This window comes from Gopherus flavomarginatus, chromosome 2, assembly GCF_025201925.1.
Source record: "Gopherus flavomarginatus isolate rGopFla2 chromosome 2, rGopFla2.mat.asm, whole genome shotgun sequence".
NCBI lineage: Eukaryota > Metazoa > Chordata > Testudines > Testudinidae > Gopherus > Gopherus flavomarginatus.
In genome coordinates, this window is record NC_066618.1 from 50,132,276 (window position 1) to 50,146,377 (window position 14,102).

At 42.9% G+C, this 14,102-nt stretch overlaps 2 protein-coding genes across 5 annotated transcripts in view; one reads left to right on the forward strand and one right to left on the reverse strand.

Moving 5' to 3' along the window:
* LOC127045558 (serum paraoxonase/arylesterase 2-like) overlaps positions 1-14,102 on the reverse strand; it is a 152,700-nt gene that overhangs the window by 120,571 nt on the left and 18,027 nt on the right. The window contains exons 3-4 of the mRNA XM_050941742.1: positions 11,193-11,633; positions 9,631-9,900 (exon numbers count right to left, since the gene is read on the reverse strand). Of these exons, the coding sequence (XP_050797699.1) occupies positions 9,631-9,674 (44 nt within the window). The 5' untranslated portion in view covers positions 9,675-9,900; positions 11,193-11,633. The remainder of the gene's footprint in view (positions 1-9,630; positions 9,901-11,192; positions 11,634-14,102) is intronic.
* The window catches only part of ASB4 (ankyrin repeat and SOCS box containing 4), a 46,983-nt gene that overhangs the window by 12,545 nt on the left and 20,336 nt on the right, over positions 1-14,102 (forward strand). The window contains exons 3-5 of one of the 4 annotated variants that reach the window (XM_050941732.1): positions 1,104-1,594; positions 3,284-3,397; positions 8,818-9,618. In XM_050941732.1, the coding sequence (XP_050797689.1) occupies positions 1,104-1,594; positions 3,284-3,397; positions 8,818-9,006 (794 nt within the window). In that variant the 3' untranslated portion in view covers positions 9,007-9,618. Of the gene's footprint in view, positions 1-1,103; positions 1,595-3,283; positions 3,398-5,249; positions 8,281-8,817; positions 9,619-14,102 lie in introns of those variants that run through there. The other 3 variants (XM_050941734.1, XM_050941735.1, XM_050941736.1) reach the window with 3 other exon arrangements.

A 14,102-nucleotide genomic window follows, 5' to 3' on the forward strand; every position in this document is an offset into this window, starting at 1 on the left:
TTGTGCCAGTCGCACTGGCCGCTGCTGGGACAGTCTCAGGCCACCGTGCACCCACCCCCCAGCAGCAGCAGAGTTTGGGTGTGGGAGGGGACAGGGGGTTGGGGGAGGGAGCAAGGGGTTAGGGCACAGGACAGGACTTACCTTGGGGGCTCCCCAGAAGTGGCAACATCCCCCTCGCTCAGCTGCTAGGCAGAGGCATGGCCAGGCAGCTCTGCAGCCAGGAGACTATTTTAGTCTATTCCAGTCTTATGGCTGGAACCACCAGGTGGTTCAGTCTTACAATTTCTTTTTTTTTTACCGTACTAGTAGCGTCCAGTCTTTGAAGAAATGCTGTATTGTTGTTAGTTATGCTTTGAAATTTCTTTTTGGGGGAGCTGTGGCAAGCAGTAAGGCAGTTTGCTCTGTGCCTTACATGCTCTAACTAGAGTCAATTCTTGGAGACAGAGTTGCTCTCTAAGAACCGGGCAATGATTCTTATGCTGAGGTTCCTGAAAGTGGGGATTGCCTGCATGCTGTTTGTGATCACCTCTGTTCAAGAACTTATGTATATAGTGTAAAAGGAACAAATTGAACTAAGAATATACCCAGACTCTCATTTCTCTTCCAATGGGAAGCCAATCTGCAGGGCCTCTGCAACTTGACTGAAAGGTGACACAATTCTGATCTAGTCATATTCTGATCCTCTGCCAGTTAACATGGTATTTAATCAGAAGAGCCACTGCTCTCTTGACACATTTTTCTCCTTTCTGCAGCATGCTATGGAGGAGAGCATGTGGCCCTCTGGGAGGAACTTCTGAGCTAGACAGGCAAGCAAGTGATATGTGTGCTATAAATACTTAGAGAGATAGCCCAGATGAGATGTATGCATCTCTAGAAAGAAAGATATTTTTGCGTTTGCTCTTTTGTGGCAATGGGTGACCTGATGAAAACCTAGCTAGAGATATTTGCATAGAGAGAAGAGACAAAGAGGTGGGGAAAGAGGATATCATAAGTGGAGCTTTGATTACAGAACAGAGCCATCATGTACAGCATCTTCATGAAATTGGCTTAGAAAAACAATGTGTATTTGCGCAATGATCTCCCTTGATTCTTCTTCTTAACAGGAGCAAATGTGAACATCACAACAAACAATCAGGATGAAGAGACTCCCCTGCACACAGCTGCACGTTTTGGCATCCCTGAACTGGTGGCATTTTACGTGGACCAAGGAGCAAATGTTGATGCTGTCAATGCCCACATGGAAACTCCACTGGCCAGTGCAGCTTACTGGGCCCTTCGCTTTAAAGAGCAGGTGTACAGCCTGGAACACCACCTAATCTGTAGGATGCTGCTAGACTATAAAGCTGAAGTTAATACTCGTGATGAAGATTTCAAATCACCGCTCCACAAGGCTGCCTGGAACTGTGACCATGTGCTGATGCACGTACTGCTTGAGGCTGGGGCTGAAGCAAACCTGATGGACATCAATGGCTGTGCCCCCATACAATATGTTTTGAAAGTGACATCTGTGCGGCCAGCTGCCCAGCCTGAAATTTGCTACCAACTTTTACTGAATCATGGAGCAGCTAGAATATATCCTCCACAGTTCCACAAGGTGAAGGATGTATATGGTGCAATGGTGCTACTCTAGAGTAAAGTTAGAGTGAAGAGATGATATTTTGATCTGAATTAGCTTTTTGGGACAGATTCAAAGTTCAGATTTGAGTTCAAATAAGGTGAGGGTTTGAATTAGGATTTGATGTGACCTGTTCTTGTGAGACTTTGGCCCAAAATGACAAAAATCTTGCAAGATCAGCTGTTCTCATGAGATTTGCACCTTCTCATTGTTCCAAGAGAGCAGCTACTGATGCCATAAATAGCCCCCTTTTGGTTTTGGAGTCAACCAGAAACCAAAACTGTAAGTGTTGGTTGAAATCTAGGGTTTCGGATCTTCCCTCTTCAGATATACTGATATGCCTTAGACAAACCCAAATTACTGGGCTTAATATAGGGGGAACCAGGTGACATTTAATGGTTTGTGATATGTAAAGGAGGCTAGACAAAGTGATCTACCAGTTTCTTCTGGCCTTGAAATCCATGAATTTTTGACGAATCATTTACCCCTGAAATTTGAAGGCATCACATTTGAGTTTTAGTCCTCTACTAACATGCGGTATAAATGGGTAAAGCCAAAGAAGAGGGTTGACTAGAGAGTAGTGGGGAGGAAGATCAAAATATTTGCAAGATATTCCTCAAAGAATTCCTTGAGGTCTGCAAAGTCCAGGGCACTCATCAACATGGGACATATAGTTATTTATATCATTATATATATGATAGGCTTTCTGTACTGAGTAGGGAACACAATATGAACTTGTCTATGCTAGAACCTAAAGTGTTTTCACCACTGTTTGAGGAAGTCAAGACCAGCTTGTTTTCATTGTATAGACTGGGCCTTCCCTTGAGAGAGTATTGTGTAGAGGACTTGGAGTCAGGCCTCCTGTGTTTTATTTCTGTCTCTGCCATTGACCTGCTGTGTGAGGTGTGTCAAGTCTCTATGCCATCATGTAACCACCTGTAAAATATGTAATACTTTAGCTCATAAGGGTGCTCGGAGGCGTACATTATTAATGCCTGCACAAGGCTGTGCGGAAAGGTAAGCATCCAATAAATGCAAAGTGGGATTGCATGAATGTGAGCAAGGGCAGGATTTGGTCCACTCTCAATTAACAAGTCATATTAGAGTCAGAACTGTGTCCAGGGCTCTTGCATGATTTAAAAGCTTGACTACTTACTTATAACAGTGCTATTTTCCATCCTTCATTTTACAGCGTTAGTCGGGGCAGGACTTTTGTTCATATTCAAGGACCTATTCTCTGCTCAGGCATGCCTGAAACTCCTGTCATTAACATTCATCAAAGTTATGCCCTATGTTCGGGAAGGGGAGTGGGGAAATTGTTAGTACATTTGTGACTGACAGCCTTCAGAAAGCAGGGAGAAGATTGCTTCCATTCGTGAAGGTACACTCTAACCCGGATGTGGCCTAATGGATAAGGCAGTGTGGTAGAAACTGTGGGAACTCTTTTCTATTCCTTTCTGTGGCACTGATCTGCTGTGTGACTGGGGGCAAGTAATTCATCTCTTTTTCCTCTCCCACCTTCAGTCTGCCCTGTCTATTTCGATTGTAAATGGCCATCTCTTACTATGTCTTTGAACAATGCCCAGCACAGCAGGGCACAGATCTCAGTTGCAGCCAGTAGGTGCTACTGAAATTTAAAGAATCATAATGTCTGCTTCCCATTTGCAGGTGTTGCAGGCCTGTCATTCCCACCCTAAAGCCATTGAGGTTGTCATTAACTCATACGAACACATCAAGTCAACATCAAGGTGGAGAGGAGCTATACCCGATGACATCTTTGAGGTAAGCTTTTAATGAGCTTCCACTTGTGTTTGCAATGTTTGCCTCCCTAACATTTCCACCCAGTCACAGAAAAGTGATTGTAATTACAGATAATGCTTTGGAAAGCCTAATCCAAGAGGACAGGATGAGTATTTTATAAAATGGCTTGCACACAGAAACAGGGAACAGAGAATGCAGTGCTGATTCTAAGCAGTAGCACTGAGAATTTCAGAGCTATGTGGAATATTCAGGTCTACACTGCAACTTTAAGTGACAGTTCATTTTTGAACAGGGTATTGGAGGGAGTGCACAGCAGGAAAAATAGATACTTGACTTTTTTCATATGGAAAGTTTTCTCACAGAAAAATACTGTATGGTCAACAATGATTTTTTTCTTTGTCAGAAAATATATGTTCTGAGCCAAAAAAAATTGATTTTCCATCAAGAAATATAAAAATCCCATTTTCATTTCAAACCAGCATTTTAAAATGAAATGACAAGTTCTGTTTCATTTGGACATAAAAAGTCACCATGTTTCTGATTTTCAGTTTAAAATAAGTAAACAAAAGGATTTGCCGCATCAGCATGTCTCTTTGGAATGACAGATTTTCAGTTTTGACATTTCCGAGTCAGAATTTTTCAGAAGTTTTCATTCTGTTAATATCTTTTTTTTGATATTTGAACTTCCTATTTGGATTTGGACCAGACACTAATTTCAAAATGTCAAAATTTCCTTTTGGATTGAAATTCCATTTTCAGAACTTTTCTAAGTAACAGTCCCTAGAGGAACTCTGGCTGAGCCAGGCACAGTTTCTCTAGGGCATGGGAGTCCATTATCCTTTAAGTCAGTCTAGCATGTGTTGATTGTGCCCCAGTTCATCTCTGCTGGCTAGGATGGAAGGAAGCGGACGGCTGTGGCTCCTTCCACTTTGGAAAGCTTAGTGCCATTGCCGCTGCTAGGTTCATGCAGTCTTTGCTGTCAAGGAGAGCAAGGATTGTGACTGTGGCTGACCCGTCTGCAGGGCCCTCAGTGAGTAGATTTATAACATCAGTGGATAGTATAAAAGTGCCATGTTGCGTGTATGTGACACTATATGTTTTTGAGCCCTGTTATGGTATTTCTGGCAATTTGGTCATAGCTCCAGAAGGAGATTCATGACATGTATATACATCCATGAATAAGGCTGCTGGATGAAAACAGAAGGGGCCTGGGCTGGGGGTAATTTAGGTGAAAAAAATCAGCATAGACATACCCTGAGTCTCCTCTGAAATCAGGAATAACTTCACTGAAGTCAGTGGAGGAAGATCAATGTGAAGCTGGTAAAAATGGAATGAACATTGTCATAGAATGAGCTACTGTATTATACTATTCTGCCAGTAGGTGGCACTCTGTGTAAAAATACTTTATTTGAAGGTAATCCTAGTCATACCTCGCAGTGCATTACAGGATCGTATGATGAACATATCTGGTGTGGATAAGTAAGTTCTTTAGCCAGTCCACATCTAGTACAGAAGTACACGGCATGGTGTTAGCTGTGGGATTAAGAACAGAAACAAAAGGAAAACAGCAACAAAGCTTGCAGACAGAGGGAACAAAGATTGCAGGATCTCATCAACATGCCACTCTTCAATGGCCTGGAGAACTTCAGCTTTGATAAACTTTCAGAACAGACAGACTGGAAGCAGTATTTTGCAAGATTTCACATTGCTACCAAGCTCCACAAGGAAACTCATGATATACAGGTATCTTCTTTAATTTATGCTGGGGGGAAGCAAGCAGAGCATATCTTTAAATCCTTTTACTTTATTGATGACAGTCACAAAGATGACTATGAAAGGGTTCTGGCTGTTTGATTCATACTTTATATTTCAGAGAACTATGAAAGAGCACATTTTCACCAGAAAATTCAAGGACCAGGGGAAAATGGTGAATGTTTTATTGCAGTTCTGCATGCATTTGGTTGAAAACTGATTTTGGGAAAGCAAAACATGAAAATACCAGAGACAGTCTTTCACAGATGCTACAATGAAGAGAGATCTAACTCTAGCCACAGCTATTCAAATAGCAAAGCAGCCTGAACTGGTGAGGCAGCAAGAACATGGGTAACTTGCTAAACTTGACAAATAAGACACTAAGTTGGAAGCTGTGAACAGATGTAGCAGGAGTGCTAAAAGTCGTTACCATAAGACCCCTGATGAAAAGAGAGAGAATTCTCAGGCTAAGAGGGACAAATTCCAGAGTAAATGCACAAGGTGTGGAAAAAGTCATATCCTAAGAGATGATGCATGTCCAGCCAGAGACAGATGGTGTATTAAATGCAAGAAGTATGGACATTTTGCAGCTGTTTGCCACACCAAAGCAGTCAGGGAGTTGACTCATATAACAGACAATCAAGAGCCATTGTTTCTGGGATTTATCAAGTATGAAGACATAGAGCCTCTTCCAGGAAAGTGAAATCGAATATTCATGGCAAGATTATTGATTTTAAAATTGACTCAAGAGTTGACATCACAGTTAGCTCTGAAGGGATTTACAATCATCTTCAACCCCTCCAAGGGCTTAAATCACCTGACACAGCTTTCACTAGCCCTGAAGTATTGTGAATTGCATGGGTCAGTTCACTACAGAAACAACTTACAAAGACAGAAGCTATGTACTCAGAGTACATGCGCTCAAAAGATCGAAGACCAACAACTTTCCCAGCTACAGTGTGGCAGCCATGATGGGCCCAGTGAGAAAGGTGGAAGATTTGGATGGAGGATTTGATTATCTTGAACTTTTGAAAGGAGACCCAGCACAAATCCATTTAAGAGGCAATCTGAAGTATACAGTGTACAAACACCTCTGCCAGAGAGCCCTTGGAAGAGACTAATTACAGATTCATGCAAATTCAGAGGACATAATTACCTATTCATTGGGAATTGTTTTCCCAGCTATATAGAAATTTTGTACTTGAAGGACATAATATGTCACAGTGTTATTGAGAAACGGAAGTGCATGGTTGCTCACATCTGTATTCCAGAACAACTAGTGATGGGTGATGGACCACAATTCACTGCAGCAGCATTTAAGACATTCCAAATGAAATATGATTTTGATCATATTATTAGAAGCCCACATTACCAGCGAATGAATGGAGAGGCTGTGAGAGCTGTCCAGGCACCCAGGAAAATCCTACAGTAGGAAGATCCAGTCCTTGCTCTTCTGAGCATAGGTGTAGTTTGACTTCTATATTTGGGGGGGCAGGGCCTGGCAGGGCGGGGCCAGCTCCACATGGCAGGGTCCAGAAACGGAGCACCACCTCCACCCCCTGACTCCTCTTAGCAGGCCACCCAGCCTGTCTGGGTTGGGCAGGAGGCACAACCAAAAATTCTAACTCAAAAGGGGAAGATGGAGGGTCAGCTCAAAAAATTTGAAAACTACTGAAAGTAGGGTGCATGCAGGGAGTAGCGAGGGGCTGTGTTCAGTGAGGGGTGCAGCTCAGGGCACAGGGAGGGGCTAACTAGGGGCTCTGTGCCAGGAGAGCCCCCTTGTGGTTGCTGTTCCCTGAGGGCTCTGTCAACCCCAGAGCCTGGTTCTGCTCCGCCTCTGGGCAGATCTTACCCACTGCATAGGCAGTCAAAGGGGTCTGGGAGTTTAGGAGTAGCCACAGCCCCGGACACCAGCAGTAGGAGATGGGGGAGCGCCACGGCTGCCTGCTCCGTGGCACCAGCCAGAGAAGCAGCCGCCCTGCACTGCCGAGCTCTGGTTTCCTGCCTCTGACCTGACCGTGGTGTGGAGTGTCAGGGAGGGGAAGCAGAAGAGAGCGTGCGTGTGTGTGTGTGTGTGTGTATGTGTGTGTGTGTGTGTGGCTGCCCCTGGACCTGCCTCACTGTGGTTAAGGCACTGCAGTTTGGGGGGACAATGCCCCCACCATGCCTCCCCCAAATGCTGCTCATGCTTCGAGTTACAGATCAACACTAATAGTGGCTACTGGATATAGTCCAGCACAATTCATGGTGGGAAGACAACTCAGAATTACTGGTCCTATTTTGGAAAAGAACCTAGCTCCATAGTGGCCAGAAAGTGAGTAGCCAAATTGGATAAAAAGGTTAAGTGATGTCAAGTATCAGAGGGGTAGCCATGTTAGTCTGGATCTGTAAAAGCAGCAAAGAGTCCTGTGGCACCTTATAGAATAACAGACGTATTGGAGCATGAGCTTTCGTGGGTGAATACCCACTTTGTCGGATGCATGCATTCACCCACAAAAGCTCATGCTCCAATACATCTGTTAGTCTATAAGATGCCACAGGACTCTTTGCTGCTTTTACAAGGTCAAGTGAGTTTATGAACACTTTCACAACTGACGTCACTCAGTTAGAGAACTGCCAGGTCTAGAACATGGTGACTGTGTTTATGTCAAATTGGATGGAGAAAAAGGATGGACAACTCCAAGTGCTGTAAAGAGAAAGAATTCAACACCCAGATCAAATGTGATCAAGTCTAGTGGTGAAGAGTTCAACAGAAGTCATTGACATCTACAATTTGTTCCTCAGAAAGAAAAATCCACAGAGCAAACTCTATAGGTGGCAGATACAGAACAAGAAGAAGACTCAAGACAGTCGTTGCAACTAATGGACAGCCAGATGACCAAGCTGTTACATGTTTGGGTCATGTAATTAGAAAACCAGCATGATACTGAGACACTTAATAGACTGATAGGTACTGAACTTCAAAGATAATGTGATAGGGTAAATACTGTAAATGGTAGGGAAGTAGATCTTAAAGGGGGGATGTAATGGAATGCCAAACTGTATTATACTGTTCTGCCTGTAGGTGGCACTGTGTATAAAATACTTTATTTAAAGCTAATCTTATTAAAGCCATACCTGGCAGTGCATTAAAGGATTTTATGATGAACACATCTGGTGTATATAAGCAAGCTCTTTAGCCAGGCCATATCTGGTACTGAAATGCATGACAAATATCAGATCCAAAGATACTTTCAGCTGTTCTTAAAATTCAGGTAACTCTGAAAGTCTGAGCCAGATGTAACAGTCTCACTTAGAGTATGTCTGCATTTCAATCAAGCTAGTCTGGGTACTAGTAGTAATGAAACCGCACAGTATGGGCTTCAACATGGGCTGTACAAGCATACCTGGAAGCTGGAGTAATTATGGCAGTGGCTGGTCTGTGATAAAAGTCTGTGCTGCTGCAGCTTCACTGCTACCAGTATTTGAGCTAGATTAAAGATAGTTTAGGTGTGTCTACACAAGTTGGAATCATGCCCCCAATGTGTAGACACATACTTAGATGCTACTGCTCAGTAAAATGAATATGTCATTGCTGCAAAATGTATCATAGAACCACGAGATGGTTATAAGTGCTTTCTCCAGATTGCCCAGTTTTATGGGAAACGAGGTCTTATTGACCTAAAATACATTTTGTTTTGCCTTTGCAGATGCATAGAGATTTCTACGACTCTCTGTTCACCGTGTGCAGTAATTCACCACGGTCGCTCCTGCATTTATCTAGATGTGCTATTAGACGAATATTGTTCAAAAGATGCCACAAAGGAGTCCCTTCACTTTCCATTCCACCTCCATTGAAGAAGTACTTGCTTTTAGAACCAGAAGGAATAATTTATTAAGCCTTAGAAGAGCAGACTGATAGTCCATGCAATCTCTGGGTTTGCACACATGTGGAGGGAATTATCATCAGGGAGTTTTCACTAGGAAAAGTTGAAGTTCTTGACAAAATTCTTATGCAAAGAAGGATCTGGTTTCATAAATACCAATGCTGAACAGCTCTCTCCATTATATATACTGATCCTTCTTTCAATCTAGTTTTAAATTAACTGAACCAAGTGCGACTTCCACCACTTCACTTAGGTAATGATTCCACTGTCTATTAGTTATCACTGTGGAGAATGTTTTCCAGATATCCAACTCAAACTGCCCTTGATATTGTTTCAATTTAGTTTTCTTCAACCATCATTTCAGGAAGAACAAAACAGGATAGTGTCAGAAAAATATCTTTCTCATCAGAGTCAGCTACATCTTTCCCCAGAAACAAAAAGATCAAAGGGCTTTGAATGAGGCCCATAGACTGAGTTACTGTATTTTAAGTTGTTTTCCTGTGGATTGCCACTGAATTGGATGTTAGTTTATTATGTTCTGCATTGCATCACATCATATAATGTTTTGTCATTCACTGCAATTACATCATTGTGCAAGTGGAGTAAAGAAGAGATTAGCAGTGTTTACGTTCATACCTGTGTGTGATGAAATTCCTACTTGTGTGCGTAATGTGTGTCATTCAGTAAACTTGCACGCTGCTGAAGAGTTCACCATCACCGCTGAACTGCATCATATGGTAACTGTGGCAGGTCACCATTTCAGCTCAGTCCACAGTTCATAAATTCAGGTCCTAGAGAGGAATCTGGAGAAATTGCTGAGCTGATGGTCCTGCAGATCTTTTTACTAGCTGTATCTCTTGTTTATCCACATCAGGCCAGATCCTGCATGGTACCAAAGAAGAGTATCTGGTAAAAAAAACACAGGTAAAAAGAGTAAGTCTGGGGCACAGAGAACCTCATTTTGAGGTAATAAGAGTGATGCTATATCCTGCCTAATAGCAGAAAAAAGGCATAGGACGGGGATTCATAGCAAAGTGTCCTTTTAGTATGATGAGAATCATGCATAAGCCCATGTCTCCTCAGAGAATGGTGAGAGGGAGCAGTCATATAGGGGGCATGAGTCTTAGTGCTACATAGGGTTTGTCTACACTGCAATTAAAAACCCAAGGCTGACCTGTGCCCGCTGACTCAGGCTTACTGGTCTAGGACTGGTTCATTGCAGTGTAGATGTTCGGGCTGGGGCCGGAGCCCAGGCTGTAGGTCCCTCTAAGGAGGGAAGCCCCGAGCACAGGCTGGAGCCCGAGCCTGAACATCTACAGCTAAGCTAAACAGCCCCACAGCCTGAGCCCCATGAGCCTGAGTCAGCTGTCACGGGCCAGCTGTGGGTGTTTAATTGCAGTGCAGACCTACCTCAGTGCGCACTACTACGCCTAGCACTTCAATTCAGGTGCACCCCTGAAGAGCAACAGCTGACCACAGCCTATTGTGTACCAATGACAAGAGCTTACTGGATCAACCCTGAAAAGTAAATCAGAATGATTACAGCATGCTTGGCTCCTTCTTATTTAGCCTGAGCAATAGGAGTTGCATTTCAGTCAGAGAGGTGGTATGGTCTGAGAGGTGAGGTGCCTCCATTTTATTCCTGGCTCTGCTACTGAGGTTTTGTCTAACCCTGGGGTGGTCACTTATCTCCCCTATACTTCAGTTTCTCCATTTATATAAAGGGGGCAACAATCCCTGCTACCTGATGTGCTGAGATACCACTGAGTCTACCTGTTCTGCCAGCATGGCCCCCCTTTAATCTGTCTTGCTGAGCCAGGCTATTGAAGCCTCCTCTAACACACACACTGGCAGGGGCACACCCAGCAGCAGATCAGCTCTGGGAAGACTCAGTTAAGGGACTTGCTCCAGCACTCTGGTGCTCACTCCTTTTAAGGGGTACAAACCCAAAGGTTTTATGAAATTCGCCCCCTCCAGCAATGTGGAGAGAGCTGTGCACACTTCTTGTCCCCCCAGTTAGAAATTGCAGAAACTGGGTTTAATAATAAACAAAACAAATTTTATTAACTATAAAAGGCAGATTTTAAGTGGTAAAAGGGGTAACATACAGAACAAAGCAGATTACTAAGCAAATGAAATCAAACATGCAAACTAAGCTAGTTTCACTAAAGAAATTGGTTACAAATAGTATTTCTCACCCTAGATAGTGTTGCAGGCACTTTGTGAAGTTTCTGTGGTTCAGAGCTCCAGTTATATTCCTTTTCAGTCTGGACCCTTGTCTTCTCTTCAGGTGGCTTCTGCAGTCTTTCTTGTTGGTCAGACAGCCCTGGAGAGGAGGAGACCTGTTGGCCTTCCGCCCAACCCTTAAACAGAACTTACATAAGGCAGGAATCCTTTGTTTCCCAAACTTGATTCCCTTTCCCTTACAGTGGAAAGTTACAAGAAATCCCAGGCAATGTTTTAGTATCAGGTGACAAGACCATCTGACTCTGTAGTATCACAGCATCCATGAGTCAGTGGCAGTATGGAGTGTCCTTGGGAAGGCCAAGCTTTTCACAGTCCATTGTCACCATCCACCCTGTCTGGATTTTCCATTGTTGTACCTGAAGTGTTAGCAGTGGGCGTCACCTAAAGCAGCACTGTTGAAATACAGATACTCAACTTCATTAAACAGGCATACAAATTGGATAATCGCATTCGGTAAATTATAACCTTTCCAATGATATCTCACTAGTCATCTATAGTATATTTCAGTTCTGTCATATTCATATGATTGGCATATTTTCATAAAGAATATGGAATGACACGTCACACTGGAGTGTTGTGAAGCTGAATTAATTCATGTAGATGCAATGCTTTAAGTTCCTTCATGAAAAGCACTACCTACAAGAAATATAAAAGATTTGCTCTGTGTGTGCACTGAGTCATTCTCTGCAGGAAGCACAATGAATGGACTGAGATGAATCTCTCAGCCCCTGGGATGATGTGGGAGCAAGTAGGGCAGAAGGAACCCATAGAATATATGTTAGAGTGTGGCCATGTTGTAACCTGACCTGCACATACTTCTTTATCTATTCTGTGTGCTGCAATCTATCAGCTAATTCATACTAATTAATTTAGACTCAGCAAAAGAGACTGTGCTTAGAGAGGCCTGGGCTCAGAACAGGACTGGGAGCTGGAAACTCCTGGGATCTGATTGCAGCACTGAGTCTGATGTCTTGTTTTGTAAAGGTGGTGGTGATTTTTATGTGTGTTGTAGCTGATTTCTTCACAGTAGAGCCCAGAGTATGCTAGGTGTTTCCAGACATATGAGAAAGGCCAGCCTGCTTGATTTCTCTGCCGCACTTTACTTGCCTTAAAATGGAGATAGCAACACTTGCAGAGATGAGTGGAGCAGTTAATATTTAGAAAACCCTTTGATGATTGAAAGCATTGTAAGGAAGGGCTAAGTATTATCATTATATTATTATTAAAGCAGTTTGACCTAACAACTGACCTACCTTGAAAGTTTTCCTATAGTAAAGTTCCCACCTTCCAGATGCCTGAATTGTATTTTTAAACCAATCTTTACTATAGCCAAATTTAAAAATGAAATAATAATAATAATAATCATACCTAGGTCTTATAAAGCACTTTTAATCAGTAGATAAAAGGAGGGCAGCATCGTTATCCCCATTTTACAGATGGGAAAACTGAGGCACAGGGCAGCGATGTGATTTGCTCAAGGTCACCCAGCAGGCCATTGACAGAGCTGGGACTATAACCCAGGCCTGCTGAATGTCAGTCCAGTGCTCTAGCCACTAGGCTTACTTTTGTTTCATCTTGCTGTGAATTATATCAGAGAATGTGCACTGTGATAGGAGAGAACACTGGTTTGTTTATATTTATCTAGACAATAACTCAGCTTGTTATTTAACAATGTCTGGTTCGGGCAGACACTTTTAAAGAAGAACAACACTGACCATTAAGGAAAAAAAACCATTTCCCTTGTGAATAAAATGGGGTATGTAGTGTACTGAGTGTTTACAGGGCCTCTACTTACTGAAACTAAGCAAGGATTCTTGAAAGGTCTCAGTGATACTGAACTTTATTAATGTTTCCATCGACATGGCCAAGAATGGCGAACCACAGCCACTGGGAGCTGTAAACGGCTGTACCTGCAGATGCTCTGGCAAACAAAGCATCTCACAGCCTGCCACCCTGACCAACCCGCGAACTAAGTCTGGGAACCCCTGCATTAATGCCTAGGCTATGCTAGCACTCTAAGTCAATGTAAGTTATGCTAATTAAGTTACATAAGTAATGTAACAAGTCAATGTAGCTTACATCGACTTAAAGTGGTGTCTACACTGCGCTGTCGATGGGAGACACTCTCCTGTTGACGTAGCTTCCGCCTCTTCTTGAGGTGGGTTAATTAAAATGATGGTAGAGTGCTCTCATTGACTTATCACGTCTTCACTAGACCCACTAAATCGATGCTGCTGCATCGATCGCAGTGGTGCCAATTTAGCTCATAGGGTAGACAAGATTTGCAATTTTTTTGTCAGTAGCCAGTTCTGTTTATTTAGCATCAGAATAATCCACTTGATATGGTCCCAGCTTGAAGCAATCAGCTGAGATTTTCACAGAGGAATTTGAAAGACATCCTGGAAAAGGTTAGGTTGTCTACAAAATAATATCTTTTATAGGAAACGTATCTGTGTCAAAGGGGGATCAGAGAAAGGTTCTGCAATCAGAGCAGGGTGAGATAAGACTCTGTCTTCTAAATGAATTAATTTATAAATCTGATGGCTGTGTGAGCCTTTGTAGTCAGCAGATGACAGAATGAGATCACTGATTTTATTTGAACCACGCTGGTTAAGGAGGTGTGATTCTGCATCTGGAAGAGGGAGGTCTACTAAGGGAGAACAATAGGGTTTTTTATGACCTGCCATAGTTAGGACTCCCTTGCTGAGAGAGAAGAAAAAAGGCTGTCACCACTGTTCCTAAATTCCCTCCTATCCTCCCCCTTTGCAGTGCGTACACTTGTTTTTTATTCTGTGGGCACCCAGCCTCACTTCTAAGCTTTGTATCAAGCAGGTGCCAGATTATAGCCATTGTGAGATCTG